The 27,989-nt window shown below is 42.1% G+C and overlaps 1 protein-coding gene across 1 annotated transcript; it reads right to left on the bottom strand.

Moving 5' to 3' along the window:
• Positions 1–188: 188 nt before the first annotated feature.
• On the bottom strand, positions 189–27,989 carry ABHD3 (abhydrolase domain containing 3, phospholipase). The gene is made up of 10 exons (XM_014606604.3): positions 27,978–27,989; positions 27,516–27,860; positions 24,039–24,202; positions 22,136–22,318; positions 20,446–20,491; positions 17,324–17,436; positions 10,472–10,645; positions 9,698–9,746; positions 9,449–9,614; positions 189–1,801 (listed from the first exon to the last, which is right to left on the bottom strand). Exons 1-10 carry the CDS (start codon positions 27,987–27,989, stop codon positions 1,623–1,625), a joined length of 1,431 nt encoding a protein of 476 aa, XP_014462090.2. The 3' UTR covers positions 189–1,622.

Raw genomic sequence — 27,989 nt, 5'->3', positions numbered from 1 at the left:
TGTTCAGTTTTAAACTGGTAAATATTTGCACTGATTTAAGCAATTTCAGAATCAAGACTTATTTCACTTACACACTAAAAGGAGAGACGGTAAACCTGTTATTATTCAGGCAACTTTGCATTGAACTATAAAAATTTCTTTAATAAAAGTACTTTTTAAAATGTTTAACTATGAAGTTCTGAATCATACCTAGCCACACTTATGTGCCATGCTTTGTTTATAAAAACAAGTGAGAATTAATAAAGTTAAAGTCAGAGAACATACTCTTTTAAAGTAGCACAACATTTGGTTATAACATTGTTTGGCTGCTGCCCGCTAGTAGATAACTACTGTGACATAATTGGATTAATTTAACATCGTTTCGCTTAAAGTCACATTTTTCAAGAGTGTAACTATGACGTTAAGCAAGGAGTAGCTAGCTGTACATGAGTTTCTAGTCTGAGCTGTTCTTGGTGCAGTGCCAAAAAAAAGAAAAGTGCAAGAGTAGTTTGCAGCTCCCTGACCTGGTATGACATGCATTTGCTTCAGTGAGCACTAGATTAGGACTTTGCAACAGTCTTGGACTCTAAATTGTGTTCAGTTCATTTTAACCCCTTCTTTGCAACAACAGTATTGTGGAAGCTGGAAGGAAAATGATGATGTACACTCAAGTTTCATACCATTCTTTTGTCACTTTAACAGACACAAGAGGCTACAAACATTTTGTCAAGTCTTTAACAAGTGCACAGAACAAAAAATTTCTCGCCTCCTTTTCTGTTATATTAATTGTATATATTATTTACAACAAATGGAAATATGAATTCTTTAAAGTAGACTGCACCCTACGTTCCTAACATTTATTTTTAAAAACCCAATCCTGCAAAGTAGTAAACAATGTGCGATTCTGTATTTTATGTTTCTTTACCATACTTCTGTGAAATATATGCATTGTATATACAATTCTACATAAGATTAAATAGATACTTAAATGCAAAACAATTTTTTTAAATGACAGTTTATTATGCATTGCTTCAACAGAACCTTTTCGTAATATAGAAATACTATAAATTAGTTAACAATAAAAATAATTGTGCGAGACATACAGCATTACCATTATAACTAGTCCTAAATCTGTAATTCTCTCAGGGTAAACAATAGATACAGTATCAGTCTAATTCGGTTGTAATCCATTCTTAAACGTAAAGATTACTTGAAGAAACAGTGCTGTTTTTGCATTCCTCCTCCTCCTTCTATTCTTATATTTCATCATTCTCACCAATTTGTAATAAACAACAAAAATGAGGGTAATTTTAGAAGTTATGGTTTTTATATTATAAATCAAGTCTCCTAAAATGCACTGGCTTAAATAAAAACCCTGAGGAATTATTATCTATTACTTAATGATTTTGGTTAAGTGCAGTTGGATGTACGCAGAGTGCTGTTTTAAGGTCATTCTTAGTAAGGCATATTATAAATACAAAAGTGACAACGTAACATGTAAAATTCTTGCTACAAAATTTTAGGCAAATGTATTTTTTGCAGAAAGTAATGGACTTCATCCATTTTGCTGGCTTACAGTAGTTAAAACTTGTGCATTAGTCTGAGTTGCCCTTTTCAGAATGTGCTAAAATAGTGGTCCAAAGCTACATGCTAATGATTTGTTTCCCATGCTCAAAAATAGCTCGCACAAACTGCTTGAAGACTCTGTCCATGTAAGTGCAATTCCTTGGCCACATTCCTTCCAGAAAACCAATATGGCCTCCACAGGAGGTAAGAACAATAGCAACATTTGGATTTTGTTTGGCCATTTCCACTGGAACAGCTAAAAAGGGAGAAAAAGAAAGGTTTGACAGTCCTCCCACAAGTCTTAGTAATATCTATTAAATAGTTTTCATGCTAGATACAAATAAAAAATTGCATGCAACAGAAATAAAGGAAAAGAGGGTGCAGGACTGGGACATTAGACACTGTCCCCAGTGCTGCAAAATAATATTGCTCTCAAGTATCCCTGGCTCACCTGCTCCTACCTGCATGCATGAAACTTGGAAATGAGGGGGCACATGCTGTTGCTGCTGTCCAGGATACCAAAGAGAGATCTTAAGAGTGACACTGGCAGGAATGCCAACCGTCATGAAAAAGATCACGAGACTCCTGATTTCTAAGTCAAACTAACTCTGACTCGTGATCTCCTGATAGAGAGATCAAATCTCAGGATTTTTTCTTCTGGTACATGTAGAGTGTGCCAAGCTGGTAACCCTGTGGAAAGGAAGGGGCAGGGGGAGAGAGAAGGGGAGGGAAGGGGCAGATCAAGGCCCCCCTGGTGAGGGAGGAAGTGGGGCAGGGGTGAATGGGGCCATGGGCAATGCATAGGGGGTGCACGTGCACCCCGTCAGGTTGTACTCCCCATTTAGCCATCAGGGAGGGAGGCAGGCAGGAGCACCAGTGCCCTACTCTGCGAGCACTGGCTGGGGAGCAGGGCCACCAGCAGAAGCGGCTGTGCCACTTCCGGAAGCGGCTGCGGAAGTTCCGGAAGCGGCACGGAAATTTTTACAGTGAGTGAGATCAGCTCTTGGGGGATGACCTCCAGCCAGCGGGATTGGCCGCCAGCAGACCCGCACCTCAGCCAGTAGGATTGGCCGCTGGGGGACCCCCACCCAGTTGCTGACTGGTGTCTGCACATCCCTGCCCCCACTTGAATCAGGAGGCACCGGACACCCATGACTGGGGCAGGTCACACAACAGAGCTTTGGGCAGCCATCTGTGTGTGCGCGCGCGCGCGCGCATCTGCCTCTCACTCCCAAGCCACAGCCCCCCCCCAACCCTGCTGCTGCCCCTCACTCTTGACACACAGTACTCCACATCCTGCCCGGGTGTGCAGGGATCCCTCTTCCCCAAGCTCCAAACCCCACACATGTCCACAGCCCCCCACTCCTTCATAGATAACCACACACACACACACACACACACACACACACACTTCAAAAATAGCATCTAATGATTTACATTCCAAACCTCTTGATTTTTTAAGAGTTTGTCTCATGATTTTCGACATCGTGAAGTTGGCAATACTGCATTGGGGAAAGGGGACTGAAGACAGGCAGAGTGAGGCTTCACTGCCTCATTTTTGAGTTTGATACCAGTGGAACAGAAGCAGATCAAATGCCAGAAGTATTAAGAAATTCATGTAGAGATAGCCTTTCAGACTATTTATACCCTTATGGACTATTGATCTGACATGGGATTGAATGGCTGTTATGCAATTGTGTTATTCATACTCATGCTGTAAAAAATTCATTATTTAAAATGTAGCTATCTTTGAGAAGTGAATAGCTAAGGTTTTAAGACCTGAAAAGCATTTATTTTTTCACCTGGCTTAGAGCACCACTATGAGCACGAATAACACACTACTGCCAGACGCCCCACAAAACGAAAATTTTCAAGTATTAAACACTTTTTTACAGGAAAATATAAAATTACTCAAACTCTAATCATGTGACTGTTTAGGATCTATAAAAAAAAAAATTGCATTTGATCTTGACAGAAGCAAGCAAACAGCATTAAACAGGGTTCTTTAGTTCTGGCAACTCATGTATGTAAAACTACATTGTTAAAAAATAATCATTATTTTCTAAGTGACATCAATATTATGAAGATAAATCGAGCTACATGAACTCTGCTAATACTTCTATCATGCTTTTGACTCATTCCCTTTTGTCTCATCTTCCTATCTATCCATGAATTCTCTATCCCTTTCTCTTATCACTGTCTTTAGTCTCTATCCTCTCTTTTGTCCCCCACATTTGGTTTCTAATGACCATTTAACTCTATTATACCATTTGCATAATGGCATGAAAAGTAAAACTTAACAACATCGTGCTGCAAGCCTGAACCATAAAGAAAGAGAATAAAGAGAAAGTTTAGTAAGGTTTTACATTCATGACTGCTGCTATTTCAGACCAAAATGGAGTGGAACAGTACAAAGATATTAATAAGGCAGTAAACCATAAGCACACATGTTTAGGTTAGACACAGCAGCACTGGGCAGATTAGTGAAAAGATGGAAGTTAAGTCAGATGCACAGCATGCAGGCTGCTGAAAGGCAGTACCCTAATCACTAGGCCAGGGAGGTCAAAGTCATCTGGCCCTGTGGGCTGGGCCCTGAGGGGCACAGAGCTGGTCTGCTGGCCAGATCAGGTCTACAGACTGGCCCCACATGCCCAATTTAGCCCACAGGGCTGGTCTGGTGAGGGTGCTTCAGGCAGCACATACCCTGGTGTAGCCATGCATGTTGCTTGCAATGTGCAGCTCCAGCTCTGCAGCATGTGGGGCCAGGGTTAGTACATGTTGCATGCATCAGGCTGGACAATACACTTCGTGGGCTGGATCCAGCCTCCAAGAAGCATCTTTTGATACCTCTGCACTAGATTATTTGGCCAAGCCTGAGATGGTCCTTCTCTTCCTCTAACACCTGCTAGTCATGGGTTTTTGTCTGGTTACTATTTCAGGACTCTCACTCTCCCAGGTATGTCTGTACAGAGCCATGTACCTGACACAAACATCCACACAGCTACTGCCCTGCCAGAGTGCATGCTCACTCTGCCCTGCCAGAGTGCATGCTCACTAGCTGTGAGGATGAATGCATGTCCACAATGCCTGCAGGATAAGATCACACATTGCATATAAGTGCTAAAAACTCGTGGTAACTGCTATTTGAGCTTGTAAAGTGAAACCAGTATTCCACTGTAGGTCTCAGGCCTGGTCTCCACTACAAAGTTTTGTCAACAGACATTGCCTTGTCACCACAGGCTTATGGGTTCACACATGTATTTTGTAAGCCAGCAAGCCTCAGTCTTTCTGTTGCCAGAACAATATCACCTCTCTAAACAACTTACACCATTAATTAACATGCAGCTGCTACCAAAATGCCAACAGAGATGAGCTCCAGTGACATAACTGATGTCAACAGCTGTAATTACTGACCTCCTTCTGGTGCACTGTGATTTTTGCTGATTTAACTTCTCACAGTGAAGAAACATGTCCCCAGCAAAAAAAAGCCAAGTCACTCCATTCACATGGCTATGCTGTTAGCCAGAAAATGACATGCAGGCTGATGACACAAAAAAGATATGGCTTCTCATGGGAAGAAAGGGCAAGTAGGGGTTGTTGTTTTTTTATCCTAACCTGAAATTTCTGCCATCCAACACACAAGTTTAAAATAACTGGCTAGAGGGATTATTTGTTGGGCTTTTTACTGGGGTGCACTGATTAAGATTTTTTGGCCAATACTGATAGCCAATGATTAAACAACCATATTGGCTGATGCAGATCCAATGACCCAGGCGTTGCCAATTGGGGGTATGCATACCCCTATAGGTACTTAGAAAGGTCCTAAGGCAGAGGCGGACAATTATTTCAGGAACAGGGACGCTTACCGAGTTTTGGCAAGCTGTTGAGGGCCACATGGGTAGCGCTGCCCTTTGATAGGTGCCCCATCCCCTGGTCACCATCTTGGGACCGTAAGTTCCACCCTCTAACCCCTGACCTTTGCCACCAGAAGTCCCTCCCTTTGCCCCCGGAAATAGTCCTTTCAGCAAGGGGTTTTGCCATCTCAGAACCAGAAAAATACCAAATTATATTCTAAAAATCAAACATCTACAACATTCATTAATTTGATTTCAAAAAATATTTTTGTCTTGATTTACATGCATTTGTGTGTACATAGAGGTGACTGCACAGTAGCTTAAAATGAAGTCTTACTCTTGTATACTGTGGAGGGGTGGGAGGCATTGGGGGGTGGGTATACGTTTGTGGGGGTTGCAAGTGTCTGGGTATGTGGGGTAAGGGAGCATGTGGGTGTCTGTGTGTATGGCAATGCAAAGGGGCATGTGGGTGCATGTGTATAGTGGGGTGTGCTTGTGGTACTCACCCTATAAATATACACACCCCTCCCTCCTGCTTCTGACCTCAGGGTATCGGCATGGCCCCGTGCTCCCATGGTCCAGTGATGCAGCCTGGGGCCACATGGTACTGAAACAGGCATGCAGGAAAGTAGTAACAACCGGGGCCAGCAGAGGCTTCTGGTTAGTGGGGTGAGGGTGGGACAGAGCTGGGGGGCAGGGCCAGGCTGGCCTTGCTCCCTTGTCCTGCCGGGTTCCCTGAGGTCCTACTGGCCCCCCCCCCCCCCACCCCAGATCCTGTCATCTTTGACAGACAGCCAGGAGCAGATAAATATTAATTTTCTAAACTTTTTAGGTGACCATGGTTTTTTAGGTGACCATGGATAGGATGGCCTGGAGGGCCAGATCTGGCCCGCAGGCCGTATTTTGCCCCATGCTTGTCTTAGGGAGCATGTGCAGGCAGGTGGGGGATGGAATGCCACCACCCATCACTGTGCCACCGCCTCCCAGGAGCAGGGCCAGGGGGACGAGGGCAGCAGTGCCCCTCTGTGGGCCACACGGGCACCGCCTGGCCAGCCAGACACAGGAGAGAGGGGAAGGAGCTTGCATGTGGTGGCCACTGCTGCCATCCACTGCCCCATGCCACTTTCCCACAGCCAGTCCCACATGCAGCTCTGTGGGCTGCTGATTGGCGGCGCACAACTGGCCAGGTGCGAGGCCCATCAGCAGCCTGTAGAGCCACACATGCAACCAGCTGTGGGAAAGCAGGGTGAGGTGGTGGCACAGGTTGGTGGGTGGCAACGGTGGTGGCTGCATGCACCCCTCCCCCCATCTGGATGCTGCCACCAGAAGGGGTACACTTGTTTAAAAAAGGTTGAAAACCCCTGCAATAACCCACATTTAGTAATAGTGCAGGGCATTTTAAACTACTGATGTAAACCCTTTTTTTTTTTTTTGTTTGTTTTGCATTTCACACACACACACACACGCCTCCGGTCTGCTCCAGACCTCGATGGGGAAGGCGGTAACTGCCTTGTTTCCACACACGTCACCCCCTTGCCCACGGCTTCTACCTGCAGCCTCACTCCCCATGCAGTCCATAATGCCATCCTGGACAGGTGGGGAAGACCTTCATGAGGACAGCGGTGCCATGTGCACTTAGAGCTCCAGAGCATACTGCTGCCTCAGTGCTGGCAGGACCTACACACCTGAGCTCCCGCAGCTGCTGGAGAAAAAGCTGCTTTTGCAAAGGCGCCTGGTGCCCAGTGGAGCAGAATGTCCCTTGCATGGAGCCATACCCCACTTGTGCACAGCCCAACACCTCTGCGGCATCCCAAGCACTCAGGTCCTTGCTGCGTGCACGGCATTGCCAAGGCAGCAGCAGCAACAGGAGCTGGTAACAGTTCCTTTTTTTTGCTGAGCATGGTGCCCTGTGACTGCTTCCTGGTGCAGGACAACAAGGACAAGGTGACCGTGGCCCACAAGGTCCTACCTGTGCCAGTAGAAAGGTGCACCACATTACGATGGAATACCAGGGGCACCTAACATCAAGGGGGACTGAAGTATTTCAGGAAAAGGAATTCCAAGGAGAATTCCAAGAGTCCTTTAGGGATCCCAAGTTTTCCTGTGCTTGACAGAGGAAAACTGAAGAGTGGATTGTGTGGTCTTGTTTGTCTTGAAGGTGGTGCAGTCATTTTGGGTTTCCCTGGAGACCCTGGAGCTCTAGGAATCCAAGATCCTGAAGGCGATGAAGGGATTGACAGCTTGCCGGGCTTTCACGGTGCGGCAGTGGTTACACTGTTTGATCAGGATTGAGTAGGCCTCATGAGAATTCCAAGCCTGAAGGGTGAATTGGCGGCCCAGACAAAACAATACTTAAGATTACGGGGGACTCCAAGGAGTGAAGGCTTCCCAGGTATGCCAGGACCACTGGGATTGCCTAGCTTGTCATATCTTCGACAGCTACCAGAGGCAACATGAGCAAGTGCGCCTGGAAAAGTCAGTATCTGTACAATGGGGGCCACTTGGAGTTATGGGTCAAAGGGGATAACAACATCTTCAATGTCTACCAGGAAGTGTTGTCAGACCTAGGCTGAAGAGCTCCCATGGGTGTCCTACTGCCAGGAGGCCTGGTGGCTTCAGCTGGACTGCCAGGTCTTTCAGGTGACTGCTGCTTCAGTGAGAAGATTAGTAAAGAAGTCTTCAACAGAGGGAGGTAGCACATTAGCATGCATTTTTTCTGGAGCATTTGGTAGCCCAGGACACCTAGGCATCACAGGATTACTGGGTCCTAAAGGCTTTCCAGGGCTTGTCGCAAAAAAAAAAGCTGGGGGGAGATGGGAGAAGCTGAGCTTTCCTTGATCACTGTTAAAATGATCCAGGTCAGTTAAATTTTGAAAGGAGGAAAAGATGTGATCAAAGAGGGTAAGTGGGCTGAGTTCTAGCCTGAGAGTTTGGTGGGGAACACTTTGGGGGAAGGGGAGGCTCAGCATGAGCATGCTTTGCTATAAATCCTTGCTATACATAGTTTTGTAAGACTGAATGTCCTTTTCATCCCAGGGGGAGATAGCAGCCTGTGCCTGGCAGCAGGCTGAAGAAACAAGTCCCCAGTTGGTTCCCCCATTTCATTTGATTGGGTAAGTGTCAGTCCCCAGGCTAAAACTATACTTTTGTAACAGTATTATTATGAGACTGGCTGACTGTGCCTGAAAAAGAATGGAGAAAACTGGGGAGAGAAAATCTCAAGGGGGACAGAGTAGAGGGAAAGTCCCAGGGAGGACAGAGTGGGCCAATAAAGATAGTCTGGTGCTAAGCAGTCTGCTGTACTGTTTGGGATGTCAGCACGCTGACTTGATTCCACCCATTCTCTCCCCCACTCCTTGAAGAAGAGAACACCCCCCTTTCCTGGGAGCTGACTAAGGAGTTCTCCATTGTGGGGGTGCTGAAGATCACTGGAGAAGCCAGAGGCAGAAAAAAGCCAGGGTCTCCAAGCTGGAACCTTGCCTCTCATGAAACCACATGAGGGCTGGCTTCAGGGGGTCCTTCAGGAGCAGGAGACCAAATAAGGCTTCTCCATGGAGAATCATGTGGCAGAGCTTTTCCTGAAAGGGGCATGATCCATGACAATACCATGTTAGATTCAAAATGAGATTCTTGCAGTATCTCATTTTCAATTATCTGGCTAAAACCAAATAATTTTGCATTTAGTCACTGGAGTTCTATGTCACAGAGGTCACTGGCTGTCATGGTTACTGAGGAGTTCAAGTACCCTGAAACATGATCTAGTCCAAGAACAAAGGTTTGGGGGTTTTTTCCCCAGGACAGGCTTCAAATAATTCTGATCAATAGAATCATTAGTTCTTATGTACTTTGTATTAGTTGTAAAGAGCCTCTAAGAACTTCAAGTTCAGTGTGGAAAATTGGAAGTAAATAGCAAGAATAACGTACAGCAAAATGCCAACAGATACAATTCTTAGACACAACCTCACATATATGACCTGTCCTTAAATCAGTATAGTTTCTATCAAACTGACTACATATATAGAGAAACATACAAGAAAGCATTAATTTACCATGGCCTGGTGAGAAAACATCATCCACAGAGTTCAGACACAGCAGTGGAATTCCTACTGACTTCAACTTGTGATATGGGCTTGCATCTTCGTAGTAATCCTCAATTGTAGGGTAGCCAAACATGACTGAGGTAAATTGCTTATCAAACTCCCTAATGGTTTTAGCCTGCAGTACACAAATCAAATATGGAATTACATCAGCAACAGGAAATGAAGCATGAAACCAAAATAGACTTCTGATTCACGTACCTTCATGACCAGGTCCAAATCAAATAATTTTTCCAACATTTTTCGATGTCTGAAAACAAGAGAAAGTATTTTAACATATGTAGAAGTACTCTTTCTTACAAAGATATACCTAGAAATAAATTCTATAAGTAAGAAAGTATGGTTTTTATTTTTAGGTCTAAAAAAAAAAAAAAAGTCTGTCCAGGATGATAAGCACTGTTCACTCTCATATAAATACATGCAGAAAATTGCTTGATGTCTGCATTAATCATGAGAAATACACCAATGTCAAAAAGGAGAACTGTATTTTTAGGAATATATACTCTTGAGGGGTTTTTTTAAACAACACAAGTAACTCTTTCCTGTGTTTTCAAATTGGACACATTTATTAAATTAGTACATATGTATCCCACAAACTCAATGAGATTTTAAAGAAAATCAAATAGATGCTGTCTATCCAACTCTTGAGTAGCCGTACGTGAGCCAACATGTATAGAAGATAAACTATACTCTTGTAAAAAGAGTTAGCACAAACCCATCTATCCATTTTAAATCCACTTAATCTCCATTTTGAAGACTCAAGTGGTAGATAAACCTTGGCCTGGTTCTTTACATAGAAGTGAATTTGATGAGGAAAATCTTCCAAACAATATACTTTAGAACTTTCAATAATGGATACACAGACAAGAAAGGTTAGGTGAAATGGTATAATAGCAATTTAATTTTCAACATTTTATCTCGCATAAATTCCAAGCTAACATTCTTCCATCTAAAGAGTTCAAGAAATTGACTCACCTACTAATGGAGGACTGTAGACAAGTAGTCAAGTAGTAGTTAAAAAGAAACCAGTTCAGTCGTTTCTCAAGTGATTCTACAGATGCAAAAATATTCCAACCTGGAGAGAAAACTGCGGCTGCCATCAAAGGAGTTTCTTTACCAGTTTTGCCCAGGTAATTTAAAAGAAGCATGCTACAAACAGGGATAAAAACCACAAAGAACATAATTATCCAATCATCCATTTAAAAACAATCAAATGTAGAATTCTAAGTCTATTTCATTCTCCATAGGTCTGTGTACCAGCCTAGCTGCAGTATATGAACACCTTCCAGAAATGTATTAAGCAATATAACTAACATTTATCATGTGCATTTTATTTTTTCTCTCTCCAACATCACCACTGCTTCACGCCTGGGATACAGAGCTTTTTAATGCAAGGAACATAAAGAACAAGAAAAACAGTGAATAAAACTAGCAAAACTATCACCCAGATACCCAGCCTGCAAGTTTTGCTCTTCTGATCAAATGGCACTTACAGTCTCCCTTGCAGCAGTGTGAGATTTAAGAAGGACAGCTAATAGATACCTGACACTCCAAATGTAGAAAGACAAACAAGAAATCAAACAGAAGAAAGGGACAATAATAAAAAAGGTGAATAATAGGAGGCTGCCTTAAAGCTACAGAGTTAAAAGTTTCACATGCCTTAGTTGCTTAAGGGATTGTGGTCCAAATCTTATAATGTACCCAAACCATCAGATAAAGTGAAGAAGGGAGATCAGCTGTCAGTGCCACCATAAACACCAGATGTCATCTTTGCGCTACCATAAACACTTCTTTTTATGGAGGCATCTGAATAAGCAGGGAAAGTTGGGGCTTTGGTTTACATGTCTGCAAGTGGGGGTTCCCTGCTTGCAGACACGCACCCTGTGCTCTGCAAGGGATTTCCTCATGCATACCTGCAAGCATGGGTGGGAACACCTATGCGAGTTCCCCACTCCCCCGCGAGACATATTGCAGAATACCTAATCCTGCTCCACATAAGATGTCTGTTTCCAGGCTAAGAGCCAAAGACTGCAGTTTGTTTCTTAGAACAATGGGGTTGTCAGCAGCACATCCCCACTATCCTCACAGTATGCACACAGACCACTCAGACTGAGGGAGCCTCATGTAACAGGCAGTACCTAACCCCTGAACAACCCTAACAGTTGGACAATACCACTGATGGCATCTGCCCTGACAACACTGGTGACTCCCTGGAGACAGGCAACAACAACAAAAACCATGAAAGCAACCCAGTAACAAACCCAGTTGGTTTGTTTGAAGACAATGGCAAAACTCCAAATAATGCCAGTGCAGTAACATAACTTTGGGGGCAGGCAAGCATGGCTGATTCAGAGGGGATGCATGAGCAGGCAAAGGCTCACTTTCCCCCTTTCCCACCATCGTTCCCAGGGTGCCAACATATTAAGTTATGTTTCTCTTCCAGTGGGCCTGGGATTTGGCCCATCAAGTTTTAAAAGCTTCCAAAAGCTTTAAAAGCTACTCGCCCACCGCACTGTAGTTATTAGAGATTATAAAGAGCCAGGCTTATCCTCAGTAAAATCAATAAGAAAGAAAAAAAAGATTCCACCCTGTACTAGCAGAATTCTTACTGAAAGTCCCCCACTTTGAGTGCCTTAATAGAAAGGGTGACTGGGTAATCTCCTTCCTTCCTAGCAGCACACTTCCACATTTCCTGAGTACTTGTACAATCCCTGTCTAGTCCAGCTGTGGTCTCTGGAGTGGAGCCACCACAAGCTAAGTGTTAATTAGGTCTTGCTGGTTTGGTCAAGATTATTTCCTGCTTCTGAGGCAGATGCTTACTGAAGTCCACACCTACTCCAACACCATGTACCTATCAGTTGCTAAGCCCCACCAATGTAGAATTAATTCCTGAAACTTTCATAGGCTAATGGGCTCCACTTCCTCTTCCATTTTTCAGCTCAATTTTTTTCTTCCGTCCTGAAATCCATTGATACCTGCTTTTATCAGGAAGATCGTAAAATGACAATTTCTGATAATTTAACTGAACTCCAGTGACCTCATGACATGATAGACATAATGGCAACTAGTTCTCCCTGGACTTTGGGGCATTCTAGCAGGTTTGTGGCCACTGAGTTCATGCAGATTCGTGGCCGTTATGCCCCAGTGGCTGTGTGTTCCCGTCAGGCTCAGCCTCTAATGCAGCCCTCCCTCGATCACTTACTCACCATGCCTTGTTTTCAGTAGAAATAGTGTAAGGGAGGATGCCCATCGGCTGTTGGAGAGAGCCAGAGTCCATGCAAATCATTACTGGGCCCCTCCCCTGAATCTCCTTCACTCAGCTAGGCTCTCAAGTCTAATAGGCCCTTCTCGGCTCACTGTGCTCTTGCAGAGCACCTGTAACCTTAAGGGCAGATTGCATGGCTCCGTTCCTCCCCATACCACAAGCCTTGCAGGTGTTACTGTATCGTTATCCACTCTGTAGAGGTCTTGGCCTTATCAACCTTTTTCTTCCATGCTCTCACTGGGCCCTTTAGCCCAGGTCCACAGTACAGGACCTGGCTCCAGACTCCCTGCCTGCAGATACTTTACCTTCTCAGTCTCTAGCGGTGGTCCCTCTTGGACCTTCAGCCCTTCCTGGGCCTTGACTCCCATCCTGGGCCAGTTGGGAACACTTGGCTTCCCCAGTCCTGGCAGTCTGTCTAAAGCCCCTCTTGGGCTACCAGCTCTCTGAGTAGACCTTGAGCCTCCCCCAGAGGTCCTAGTCTTCCCCAGAAGTGGCCTGGAAAACAGTTGTTCACCAAGCTCCTGATGCACTCCTCTGATATAGCAGCAACCCGCTATCAAGTCCCCTCTCAATCTTCTCTTCTTTAGGCTAAAGAGACCCAGGTTCCTCAGCTTCCCCTCGTATGGCTTGCCTTGCAAGTCCCTGATCATATGGGTGGCTCTTTTCTGGACTCTCTTGAGTTTTTCACGTCCTTATTGAAGCGCAGCACCCAGAACTGGATGCAGTACTCCAACTGCGGTCTTACTAGTGCTGAGTACAGCAGGAGTATCACTTCTTTAGTTTTACATGAGATTCATCGGTTGATGCATGCCAGTGTGTTATCTGCCCTGCTGGCCACCACATCGCACTGATTGCATGCCCCCTATAAGCCTTATCTCACTTGTCCTTTCCCTTGGTCCAGTGAAATACCAAAGCAAAGCAGGTATTCAGGAGTTCATTTTTTTCCTGAATGTCTGTTACCAGCTGGTCTGAGGTGTTAAGCAGGGGTCCCACACGTCCATTTTTTTTCCTTCTACTGCCTAAATATCTAAAGAAGGACTTCTTATTGTCCTTTCCCGTGGCTAACCTAAACTCAGTCACCACCTTCGTTTTCCTGATCATTTCCCTACAAGTGCTGGCCACTAATGTATAGTCTTCCTTGTGGACTGTCCCTAGTTTCCACTGTGCATACATCTCTTTTTTAATTAATCAAGTCTGCTCTGACACAATGGATTTCCAGCACATCAGAGCAGGCTCCCTGCATGTGTGTAAGTGTCCTAAGGGCCTGACTCCCACTGGATTAGCAGATACACTGTAGGTAGGTAAGTATTAACTAAAAAGATGAACAGAGACACAACAATAGGCAGTGTTGAAAAGACAGGCATTGGGTCGGTTGGAAGTTTAGTGGAGTTCTTCAAGGACTGGTCTTGGGACATACCTTGTTTAATATTTTCTTTCTTTAACGACCTTGGCACAAAAAAGAGGGGCTAGTGATAAATGTTATCAGCACAAAGCTGTGAAGCTCAGTGAATGCAGAAGATCAGGATATCATACAGGAAGAACTGGATCACAGTGAGAACTGGAACAAAATTCAATATACCTTGACTTAAAAAGGCTTTGACATGGTCTCCCACAACCTTCTCATTAGCAGGCGAAGGAAATACAGACTAGACGGAAGTAGTGTAAGGTGTATACAAAACTTGTTGGATCATCATGCTCAGCAACTAGTCCTCAATGGCTCAATGTCAAGTTGAGAGAAGGTATCAAGTCTCTCCTGGGCTTGGTATTCTTCAGTATCTTCATTAATGATTTGGATGATGCAACTGAGTGCACATTTAGTAAAACTACAGGTGACACCAAGTTGGGTGGAACTGCAGACACTCCAAAGGGCAGACTGACCTGGATAGATTGAAGAAATGGTCTGCAATCAAATCAGATGAGATTCAACATGGAAAAGTGCAAAGTCCTACACTTGGGACAGAATAACTGCATGCACACATATAGACTAGGGAATGACTGGCTAGGCTGCAGTACTGCAGATAAGTACCTGAGGATTACAGCAGACCACAAACTGACTATAAGCCAACAATGTGTTCTTGTTGCAAAAAGTGAACAACATTCTGAGTTGTATTAACAAGAATGTCACTTGCAAATCAAAGGAGGTGATTCTTCTGATCTATTCAGCACTGGCGAGGCTTTACCTGGAGTTCTGGGCCACACATTTCAAGGACACAGACAGTTTGGAAAGAGCCCAGCACAGAGCAATAAAAATGATCAGAGACCTGGGAGACAAGACTTATGAGGGAAGGCTGAAAGAACTAGGATTATTTAGCCTAGAAGAGTGAGAGGGGTTTTTAATAACAGTCTTCAAAATATTTGAAGGGCAAGTATAGAGAGGATGAAGAATTGCTTTTCTCTGTGGCTATAGGGGACATAATTAGAAACAACAGCCTCAAGCTGCAGCAGGTTAGAGATTAGGAGGAACTTTCTAACAGTGAGGGTGGTCAGGAATTGATTGGAACGGGCTACTTAGAGAATTTGTGGAATCTCCAATCTTGGAATTTTTCAGAAGCAGATTACACAGACACTTGGCAGGGATGGTTTAGTCGAGGATGATTCTGCTTTGAGCAGGGGGCTTGGCTAGATGACCCTATGAGGTCCCTTCCAGCCCTACTTTCCTATGATCCTATAAAACGATTATGAGCTGCCAAAATGCTGTAGCTATGAAAAAGGCAAGTAAAATCCTAGGTTGCAGTGTCAAGGTACTTCCAACAGACATAGGAAATCATTGATGTCATCGTACAAAATAGGAGCGAGACCTCATTTGAAATCTTGTGTACAACCCTGGTCACCTATGTTCAAGAAAGATACATTCAAACCGGAACAGTTGAAAAGAAAGGTGACTGGAATGATCAGGGAATGGAAAGCTTGTTTTAGGAGGACTAAAAGAGCTTAACTTGTTTGGCCTAGCAAAGTGAAAGTTAAATGGAGATAGGATTATGAATGCATCAGGGAAGAAGTAAACATCAGGGATAGAAAACAATTATTTCAATTAGAGGACAACGATGGCACATGAAAACAAATGGGTCTAAACTGGCCAAGAATAAATTTAGGTTGGAGATTAAAGGAAGGCTCCTAGTCATCGAAGCAGTGAAGTGCTGGAACAGACTAAACAGGAGTAGTAGTGGAAAGAGGCTTAATTAGCTTAGAGGTGAAACTTGATCCGTTTATAAAAGATTATGCAATATTGTGGCTTGTGGTTGCAGAAGCCTGGACTCAAGTGACCCAAGGAGTCCCTTCCAGCCCTACTGTTCATAAAAGCAGCAGTACGAACTTTGTGAAATATATTCAGTAAGAAGATAAAATGGCAAATCAGATAAAAATCAGATTAAAAAAAAAATCATTATACCATTGGGTAATTATTGTGTGTACTATTTAATAGAAATAACAGAACGCTAATTATTAAACACACTGTCATTGGCCCCAGGTAACCTTACAGTTAGTGGACTTGATCTTCCAAAGAAGCATGACTGCTTTGTCTTTCAACCTTAGCAAATACTGAGCCAAGCTTTATGCCAAAATAAGGATGATCTTCCTTTGGCCTAGTGAAACCACATGGGTTCTCATGCAACCCACATGGCTGCCAACATACCTACTATACTTTGCCAAAGCAAAATTTCACCAGAATACCTCTATACAGTGCTAATCTGCAATTATAGTCCTAGACTAAGAACAATCAACATAAATTTACAGCAGTCAGCTTATCCTTGGAAGACAACATTGTACCCAAAGACCCCAGGGCTTAGTCACTGCCTTTATACCCTATTATACCACTAACTTGCAGTACCAGCTTTCTGCTGTACAAGTACATTAGTGACAAATGGAAATGCAATCATCATCAGGCCCCAGATTTTGAGTTTGAGGGGAAATATTTTCACTTTTTAAGTACAGCAGGCATATTATAATAGGCAGATAAGGGAAAAATAACATTTTGCTTCTTCCTTTTCCTAAACCTGTTTGTTTTTGATAGGTTCTGCTCCCCTCCATTCATGTTAGTAATGCAATTGCAAATTTTTCTGTTTGACAGGTATCACTAATATCCAAATTTTCAAATTACCTAATCTGGTAAATCAGTTAAATGAAAATGAAAAATAGTAACCCCATAGTTAAGGTTAAATGAGGAGTTTAATTTTATGCCCTTTTGGTGACCACTGACTGTAAAAACTGTTTGGTCAGAAATTCTGTCCAACTCGTTTTAGGCTGATGAAGATTTTAAGTGCGACTAATATAATTTACTTACTTTTATGAATTTGTTTGCCTCTGTAACTCAAAAACATATTGTGAGTTTTTCTGAGCTTAGTTTGAAAAGGGAAATTTGGTTAAAGTTGTGCTGATGGGTACTCACTGAAACTAAATCCCATTGAACAGAACCCATAATTAGAACCTTAGATTTTCTTTAGCATATTAATGATTCCATTTAACTTCAGGAAATGTTACACTACACTAAATGACAGTCAAGCAGCAACACTTATTTTGCAATTGCTAAACTAAGCTATAGGGATTTCTGTTATGTAATTTCTTACCCTCCCATAGAAACACCTGCTGCTAGAAGTGGAGCTGAAGCATGCAAGTTGTGTACATGATGAATCACAGCTTCCAAATCCTCTGTGTTAGCAGCACAATAAGTCCTTGGTGTCTGTAAGGAGCCACAAGGGAAAACACTATTTTAAGCATTTGCATCACTTTTCATGTTGAAGTATGAGCTGAGTGGTTTAAATTAACCAATTTAAACATTTAAATTAACTTAACATTTCTCACTGAATAATAGCCAAGATAAAACCATAAACTGGAATAATATCAGGGGAGGTAGAAGGAGTTATATTATTAAGCATGCTTAATAACGACTAGTATGCTCAATATTTGCAACTGTCAAAACATTAACTAGACAGCTTCTGAACATGCAGGTTTTGGTTGAAACTTATTAAAATTATGGGAATCAATGCAAGTTAAAACCCCTAAGGAAACAAAGCATGTCATGAAGTCTGCATTATCTAAATACGAACATTATCTACAAAGAGTTGTAAGATGCCTTAAAGTTTTCTGTAAATACAGATTTCAAAACTAGTCAGTATTTAATTACTGCAAAATTCCTGGTTTTAAATAACTTTAGTGTTAATGCTATTACAATGATCTATTTCTATTTTTTAGTTCTAAGTTAGAGTAGAAAACACCCTGAAGAAAACATAATGGCTTTTTATATTTTACTTAGTTGCAGACACTTAATACAAAAATACTTAAAGCTGATTATACTGACAGGCATCTAGATGAAAGATGTATCAATTAAAGCTCTGACTGAGGAAAGCACTTAAGCATGCATATTGTCTATTCTTATTCAGGACAGCGCTTAAGCACAACTTAACTTCCAGTATCCCTTCAATTTCTGAATACAGCCTAGAAAGAATCCCATTGCTTCTACTGTGAGTTGGACCTGGCCTTTCCTGAATTTTAGTTGTAATATTTGTCCTTTGCTCATTTATTGTCCCAAATGCATGATAAAACAATGTTTTTCAACTTTAAAAAAAAAAAAAATGTTTAAAAATGAGGGTCATTAGTATACCAAACCAACCGATACAAATTTACTTATCAGGAAAATTAAAATATTAAAACAGAAGATAAAGATTAAAAAGCTAAGAGTGGGATAAATGAAGCTGAAGCTTTTTTCCAAACTAATTTGTTCCTTTTATGCTACTTACAATTTTCATTCACACTTTTATTATTTTAATTAAATATTGGAGAAAAGTAAATGATTTCAGTAAGGCAGGTATGATGTTGTCCCAGAGAAAAGAGTTATATTTTGCAAAAACAGAAGCACGATACATTTATTTTACAGTTAATTCCTGTAAATCTACTGGATTTCCACTTGCTAGATGAAGTTATTTTTAAACAGTGTTCAAGAAAGTTATACATGGCTTAGCTGAAATTAAACTATACTCATCTAGAATATGACCATTCTAGAAAAATATTTTTTTCAGTTATACATCATTGACTATTACTCAAATGCAAGTACAATAGCTTTTCATACTTCATACTTTAAATAGTGATTTAAAGTTAAATCTCTCTATAAAGACCAGAACAAGAATGAGCTGCTTGACTGCCTTTACCACATTGCTTGACTATGCCTCAAACTCATTAAGTAGGGAGTTTATATTAATATGTAGAAAGCCCCCTGCAGCAAATGTTATTATAACTTTAGCTGTTTCAGTTCACACTAAGTTCTTATAATGCTCAAAGATTTAAAGCTGATTACACTGAAATACACACAATACATCCAAACAAGAAGTCTTTTCACTTACTGAATCTGAAATTTATCAATAAGGACTTTGTTTGTCACAAAACTGCTTTGTACCTATATCTCCAGAAGTATGCAGAAAATTGACATTTAACATGGCAGTGTTTGCACTGAAACATTTGAATTAATTGAGAGAGAGCATTATGAGCATTTTAAGTTGTTTGATATCAGTGGATTAAAAATGAAAAAATGAACAATAGACAGTATTATGTACTTCTATAACAGCTGCAGAAGCATCAACAAAATGTATATAAAGAAACAAAGCTTATTCGGCAATATTTTAATCACATCTTGTGCCAAGCTGCAGAAAATGCTTAGCTTTGAGATCTGAGTAATTTATGGAGCTGTCACTAATTTGTAAGCCAATGTGCTATGTAAATTCTATACAAAATAACTTTTGCTAGTAGCCCATCATATATTGTAGCTGTTCAGGAAAAAAATTAAATCACAATCCATATAAATCAGGTTCATTCATACAATCATGTATATAACAGTGGATCAGTCAGTTAATTGTAAAGCTTTTTTTATTATTATTATTATATTCAGGTTGGTTTAAATTTATGCCAACAAATTTCATTTAAAATAGTTAATGCAGCTCAGACTGACTTTTAAGTCAAGAGAGAAAAACTGCACTGGACAAATTTAATATACATATTTGAAGAATTATGATCTTTTGTATTTTCCTTATAAAAATTATGTATTTTGCTGGAAATAAATTATGCAACATCTTATAAAATGAAAATGCTATTTAACTCGCTACACTTGTACTGTACAGATAACAGTACATTTATTGCTGCAAAACTCAGGGACGATTCTTCAGGGGGAAAAAAAAAAAAAAAAAAAAAAAAAAAAATCAAGCTTTTACAGTATATCTTTAGTGATGATAAGGTTCAGAAAGTGACCATATGATTTCTGAACTTTAGATGCCTATTGCAGAACAAGGAGATCACACAAGTCACTATCAGATAAGGAAATCATATTTGTATAAGAAAGGGGTGAAGATGTAAAATAAAATCATGAACTAAGCACCTGATCCTGAAGTCAATGTAAATCTTTCCATGAATTTCAATGGGTCTTTGACCAAATATATTTCAACTTATTCCTTGAAATTTGTCAACCGAACTGAAGTTAACAGATTCGGATGAGTGCTATTCAATTTTAAATAAATATACTGTATTAACTTAAAGATGTGCAGGCAGCCAGCTACAGCCTACATTCTATTCCATACATTTGGTAACATACCACATGAGATTTGTCTCTCTAAGACTAGACTCCAGCCCTGTGGGTCAATACTGATAGTTTCAATATGTACTGCTTATAGTGAAAGTTCATCTTGATTTTAAAAGTAATCCTTACCAAGAGATCCTCTCCAGCAGTTCCTCGATTGTTAAAAACCACACATCTAAAAATTGAGAAGGTAAATTGAATAGGTACATTGATGCACTCAAGTATCTAGCAGCCCTCTTTGTTACTCATTTATCTAAAAAACGTAATTTGAACATAACTCAAATGAAACTACAGAAAATAAGTGAATCAGTAGAAAACCTAAGTTATCTACTGGAGATATTTATGGTCCTCATCCTAAAATTGACCCATATGCCTGCTTGGAGTCCAGAGAACTCACTGGGACTCTTTTTTATGCACAAGAGTCTGATCTTGCAATCTGATTTGTGTGCATAGAGGTTCAAGTATATATAATCTTCATTAAGCAGCAGAGATGAGCCAAAACAAAAACCACAGATTCATGTATCCTATATTTTCAAACAGGTAGGGAGAGCAGAAGGGGAGTTTTCAACCTGTGCCGAAATGGATCCCTCTTATTTAATCTTAGCAAGAGTGTATGAAGTTCCTTATAATAGGAATTATCTTGATTTAAGAATCTTTGGGTAAGGTTTTTTGGGGTTTTCTGTTTATTGCCTGCTCCACAACTGTACAAGAAGTGTTTTGTTAACATAAAAATTGTTAGTTTAAAAATTAGATTAAATGCAAAAAAGATGAATTTCACTCTTTTATTTAATAAGCGTTGTAATTTAAAGTGAATTAAGCTTATGCCATTCTATTGTAATATGACTTAAAATAAGTAGGTGCCATATAAGGAATTAACTTTCTACTCAAAATAGGGTGGGATATAAGGTGATATGTATACTCTATGAAAGCAAGAACAAAAAACTTGATCCCAAACTCATTTTATAGTTACATGTTCCAGTCTCAGGTGATAAGTATACATATCTGTCATGAATACGTGTAAAAATGGTATTAGGTGGCAATAAAATTAAGTATCTATTATAGCAGGTTTCAGCATTTCCAAGTGGACAACAAAGACTCAAACATGAACATTCATGTACATATTTACAAAACTCAACACATTCACTGCCAAAACTCAGGGTACAACGGTAGGACTCGGAATACGATACTGGAGTAACCACAGTAAGATATTATATTCTAAAACAGAACTGTAACAAACTTATAACATCTAGAAGCTGTACTCATGGAGCAATTCACTTCCCTTACCAACTGTGATCCTAACTCTGAGTAATCTGCCTGTGCATGAAGCATGTTAAGACTGACAGATCTACCCACAAGTCATCAGCAGTAGGTGTACAATGTCATCCCTTGCCACATGGTACACAGGGGTTTTTAACCACTGGATCCAAGTCTCTAGTCCTTACCCTGTCATACTTCTAGCCACCTCTGACAGATTTCCCCAAACTAGTTTATTTGGGGCTGCACTAAACAGTCCTCCGCAGGAAGGTACACGGGAGACAGACATGTGGACACACAGCAATAAACTTTTATACTGCACTTTAAAGGTCTGATTCCCTATTCCCTACCATCTTGTGTAATCATTTACAACTGAGCAAACTGAGTTTAAGACCTGCTTAGTATTTTGCATATACTTACCAATACAGTGCTATATCATTCTTGTTTATTACCTAGCATTATCCCATGTAAACGGATTTCTCTATATATCATTTGCTTTAGATAGACAACATATACCTACATTTAATCTTAGTTGAACAAGCAAACTGTATATACACAAGATTACCTATATCCCAATTTTTTACTCTGTTGGATCATATGAAGAACGTAGGATTCTTTACTTGTTCCTGTAAGGCCAGGCAATACCAAGATTGTGGGTCTTGTGCTGTCGTCCGGATAACGTACACTGTCATTATTATCAAACCAATCTAGTGAAATTTGTCCTCCATCTGTTGTTTTAATAAGCTCGCTGAAATACACAGTTCAGAAGACAACACCGATTAGCTTTATTCAAAAAAAATTAAAAAGGCATACCACTGAGTCATTACCAATTACCACACAAAAAAATTATATCCTTAATTTTACGTTAATATTAAAGTCTGACATAACACACTTATTTGTAAATTTCTAATTCATAATGGGATAAAGGCCTTCAGGAGCTTTAGTCTTCATAGCTACTCAGCACCACTATTTCAGTCTGCACCACATGAAGAGCTGGCTCTCAGTTTCTTAGAGGGTGCTGGCTTAATGAAGTTCATAGGAGTTTTACCTGCCATTCTATAAGCATCTTTGTTACACCATCATTGCTGTAGCATTTTAGTGTCTTCTGATAGTGCATTAAACAAACTAAGCCTCTCGCACATACATGTTCTCTTTTTCCAGAAGAAAATAATTAGTATTTCTTGGGTGGAGTATCACCTGACAGAAGTTATATCAACACACACATGCATATAAAGCTATAACTACTTTAAGTAAAAAGTTGTGAAGGCAGGATTTTGGCATGAAAAATCTACAAGGAATTTTTGTTAGGGAGCATTTTTTAAAGCTTCTCTCTCTCAAGCCTGCAACAAACTCAAAACATGTTCAGAAGCCAAGCAAGGTTTAAACATATAAATGGGCTGAAAACATGTTCTGAAAGTGTACTGCATTTTTCCTCATGTTGAACAGCTTTCTAATGAAGAGAATGCATCATACCAATACTATATTGTTGAGAATGAACATCCTATGAAAAAGCATATCTGAGATATAAGATTTCTCATCAATATAACACCCATGGCAACTGCTAAAGCATATTTTTAAGTGTACTAGCCAAATCCTTAGCCTTGTTCAACCAGCTTTGCACTGCTTCATCAGTGTGAAGCAGATTTAAAGCTGGTGTGAGTGGCCAGTAAAGAATTCTTTCGGTATTAAGAATCTTCATTTGGTGCAAAGTCAGCATTGTCTAATCTATGCCTCTTTCTTTTCAACCCCTAGAAGCCAGGCAATGTTGTAGGTCCAGACAAAGGGGCATGACTAGAGCATTACTGTATACTGATAAACCCTATTACTATGTACTGATAAACACCCCCATAGAAGATACTGTATGCTGGATCTACCTTATATTGCCCAAGAGCCTGAACTGTCTTCTGTTGACCCCATGGACAAGGAAGATGAAAAGGTGGTATAAAATCACTCCCCACCCCTTCAGGTTCTGTGCCTGAGGCCTTGCATGCGATTGCAATTATTAAAGAGAAATAAATATAAATGCCTATTCCTGTCCTAATTCAGGCATCCAAGAACAAAAGATAAACTATGATAGCAAGATTTAGCCTAGGAATCAGGGGCTGAACAGGACTAAGTTTGCTGCAATAGGACTAAAGGAATACTAAAGACTTCAACTGGGAGAAAAAAAAAAGTGTTAATATGTCCCCCCCAAATTATGGTGCCCATTAAGCACCACTAATCTAGGCTTCAGTAATATGAGCTTACTGCTGTAACCATCTCTGCTGTAATATCAAAACCTACCTTGTGGCACAAGAGGCTGAATTTGTTTCTAGGTGGGCATTAGATCCTGCAAGTTGTAAAGGTGACAGTATAGTATCTGAATACTGGTATTACCTAAAGTACTTATTACACTTTCAAAGTAATGCACGCCCACATTCAAGGTAATATGCAGAAGACTGGTATCTTTGCAGGAGAGAGGCACTTACTTCCTATATTGCACCTGAGGTTTGGAGGTGATGAAGGGGCGCAGAAGTGTCTGTGCCCGGCCCTCCCAGCACCAGATTGTAGGGTAGTAAGTTTCTGTTACAACAGGACAATATTTCTTGAGAAAGCAGCAGAAACTCTTACTGCCAGCCACTAGCTGAGGTTTCTAAAAAGAGAAAGTGTGGTCAGGTATTCAGAACCCACAAACAAAAAAGGCTAGCCTGTTGCATTCTCTTCCCACACGCTAATTGCTTTTAGGTATTTCTGTACTAGTAATGGCTTATTTCTTTAAAGTAGAAATGAAAGTAATTTAAAATCAAAAGCAAACAAAGCTCCAAGGGAAAAGCAAAAAAACACTATTGATTCTAAACAAAATAGATTTCTGGTATATTTTTAAAATATGCTGTTAAAGTACTGTTTGTGCTCTAACGAAAAATACATTGGAACCGTAAGCATCTTCCATCCAAGGTTGGATCACGTTATAGCTATGAATTAAGACCCAAAACAAACATGAGGGGTAAGATGTAGATATACTTGTTTCACAGATGGGAACCCACAGAGTTTAATCAATAAGCCCATCATACAAGAAACCTAGTCGTATCTTCACTGGCATTTTTTAATGTCATACTGTATATACCCTCAACTGTGGTCTAGCAGGCCTACTAACTCTATCCTACTCACCATAGTAGCTAGATCTCTGTATTAGCTTTCCCAGGCTAGCTAGCCACAGGGTAAGGACAAAAGTAGTCGAAGGTCCACCAAGCCAAACAGTTGGGCTATCATGGTTACGGCATGCTAGTTTTTATAGCCAAAAGCACATCAGGGAGTGCCATAGCCAGCATTGCATCCAGCCACCTTTGACATCACAACATGAAATGACTCAGTACCCATTTACAGCTGGGCTGACTGGGACAGAGTTCAGCACCCATCTTGAGAAATGTTTGAGCTCAAATCTCGAGCGACAGTATAACCATTCTGACGCTGCACCCCAGCGCAGGCAGTGCCACAACAAATTATCTGAAAACTGCTAAACACAGCCTAAGATACAGACAGCAACAAAACCATATCTGACAGGAAACCATCAGTGTAAGTTCCCAGTAATCAAAACATACTATTTCCTGTACACTGTCAACTGATGAAATATTGAGCCCGAGCCTCATATGTTAATTGGCAGTTCCGTGAAACCCATTTCCACCAGACGTGGTACTGACTCACTGTATCCAAATTATTTCCGAGTCCTGGATTTATTTGTAATGTTATTACAGACAGGGAAACAGAGAAAAGCACCTGAGATACTTATTTTATTCATTGCATTTATATGCCACCCTCCCCAAGAAGGCTCAGGGCAGGATAAGAGACAGAACCACTCACATGGTATAAAGCAACAGATTCCCTAAATGACACCCTAGGACTTTCAAACTCCACCCACCCCACCCACTTCTGCTTCTCCCATTCTCACCCAGGACATCAAATGCTCTCACACATCCCAACCAAGTTTTCCAGCACTCATTCACTTCTAGAAAACCTCTTCTCTGTTTCCTTCTTCCCCATGTCCACCCACTTCCATGTCTCTCTCCCAGGGGGACATCCCTTCCATCCCTCCTCAAGGTCCCTCTCAATCCTGCAGCCCCCTGCTCCACAGAGGGGCCTTGGTTGTTCCCCTAAAACCCACCAATACTTCCTCTCTCCCCCTCCAGACAACCCTCACATTTAAAACAAATCACAACAGGAAAATTAGGAAAGCCCTGCAACATAAATCAGTAAGACTGAATATATTTATTTGATGCTAATTCAGAGGGCAGAAATATATATATATAGAGAGAGAGAGAGAGAAGGAAAGGCTGCGAGAGCTATTTCCCTTGACTGTAACCTTAGTAGATGCTTAGAAGTCAAGAATGGAGATGAGAGAGAATTCCCCTTCCCAAATGGTTCCTTTTGCCCAAGTTGTGTCTCCTGAAGCAAGGGCATTAAAAGGATGTGCTGAGGTCAAATCCCCGTCCTCCAATCTGAACACATCAAAGTAAGATGTTAGAAACCTCAGAGCAAGAAAAAAAGGGTTGCAGTACATCAGTTATGCGTGTAAGGAAATAGAAATGTAAGAATGGTGCATATATATGTGTGTGTGTGTGTGTGTGTGTGCACGCGCAAGAACGGTGCGTGTGGGGGGAGATGAGAGAATGGCCCATGTGTAAGAATGGCGTGTGTGTGTGTGTGTGTAGGAATGATGGCTGCACATGCACATAAGAATGATGCCTGTGTGTGCATAGGTATGCACAAGAATGGTGTGTGAATATGCGTGTCTGTGTGTGTGTGCGCATGTGAGAGAATGGCCTGTACATGTGTAAGAATGCTGTATGTGTGTAAATGTGCATGTAAGAATGACAAGTTTCTTTGGGTAGATGTGATATCTTTTATTAGACCAACTGAAGAGTTGGAAAATTGTTCTTTACAAGTGTTCAGGCACAAACACCCTTCAAAGAACACATTTTTCCAACTATTTAAGTGGTCTAATAAAATGTATCACATCTACCCAAGGAACCTTGTCTGCCTATGACCTTAGACCAACACAGCTACAACCAACAACACATGTACGAATTATGCCTGTGTGCGCATGTGCAAGAATGGTGTGTGCACGTGCGTATGGGTGTGTGTATGTGGGTGAGAAACAGTCCGTGAGTGTATAAAAATGGTGTGCATGAGTGGACATAAGAATGATGCCTGTGTGTGTGAATGTGTAAGAATGGTGTGTGCATGTATGGTGGGGGTGTGAGAGAACGGCCCCTGCTTGTGTAAGAATGATGCCTACGTATATGTGTGTATGTCTATGTGCATGAATGGTGTGTGCACGTGTGGGTGCGTGCATGCATATGAGACTGGCCCTTGTGTGTGCAAGAATGATCTGTGTGTGCATGCATGTGCAAGAATAGTGCATGCATGTGGGGGGGTGAGAGAACGGCCCGTGTTTGTGGAAGAATGGTGTTGTGTGCACAAATGGTGTGTGCATGTGTGGGGCTGGGGATGTGAGAGTGTGGAAGAATGATGTGTGCACGCGCGCGTGTGCAAGAAAAGTGCATGCACATGTAGGAGGAGGTGTGAGACTGGCTCATGCATGTGTAAGTGTGTAAGAAGGTGAGGAAGAGAGTGTGTGTGTATGGAAAAGTGTGTAAGAGAGTGTGAGTGTGTGTCTAAGACGGTGAAGAAGCGTCTGCGTGCGTGTGAAGCGGAGGCCAGGAGCTGTCTCTGCTGGGACCAACCCCGGAAACCAGCGTTTCCTGCTGCAGCGCTACGAGCCAGAAGAACCCCGGGGCCGCAGGAAGAGGACAGGGAGGGCGGCTGCAGGCTCGGCTCGGCTCCCAGGCACCCCCCGCCCCGGCTGCCAAGGGCGGGGAAGAGCGCGCAGGGCCGGCCGCCTCCAAGGGCGCGGGGCCGGACAGGGCTGCAGAGGCGCCGGCGCCCCCCACGCCACCCCCACCACTCACCTTGGCAATGCTGCTGAGGTAGCAGGCGGCGTACGCCACGCCGAAACCCAGCACCAGCGACCAGCCCATGCCGGAGCCGGCCAGCCCGCCCCGCACGCGGCTGTCCAGGTAGTGGGACAGCTCCCGCGCCAGCACCGGCAGGCTCATCCCGGCGGCGGCGGCTCGCTGGAGGCCGGACGAGGCGAGAAACGCCGCCGGAGCGCAACCTCGCGGGCGTCCACCTGCGGCGAGTAGGAGCCGGCTTGGCTCAACCTTGCCTTGCCTTGCCTTGCCCCGCCCCGGGGAGGGGCGAGCTCCACCTCCACCGGGAGCCCGCAGCGCGGGGTGAAGCTCCGGCAGCCTGCTCTAGTCCATCTCTGGGCGGGGCTGCAGCAGCTCGGGCAGCTGGCGCCGGAGCCATCAGAGAGCAGGCAGAAGGGGGTTGCCCTATTCCCTGATGCTGGCTTCTTCCTCAGAGCTAACCTTAAAGGCCAT

Source organism: Alligator mississippiensis, chromosome 3 (assembly GCF_030867095.1).
Source record: "Alligator mississippiensis isolate rAllMis1 chromosome 3, rAllMis1, whole genome shotgun sequence".
NCBI lineage: Eukaryota > Metazoa > Chordata > Crocodylia > Alligatoridae > Alligator > Alligator mississippiensis.
Note: the sequence above shows the minus strand (reverse complement) of the source record. Positions and strands in the feature narration are given on the sequence as shown.

Coding starts and splice junctions, on each gene's coding strand:
- ABHD3 (XM_014606604.3), bottom strand. Junction 24,203..27,515: donor ACCTCAGCAGCATTGCCAAG/GTGAGTGGTGGG, acceptor TTCTCTTTTTAG/AAACCTCAGCTAGTGGCTGG. Junction 10,646..17,323: donor GCAGGTGTTTCTATGGGAGG/GTAAGAAATTAC, acceptor CCCTGTTTGTAG/CATGCTTCTTTTAAATTACC.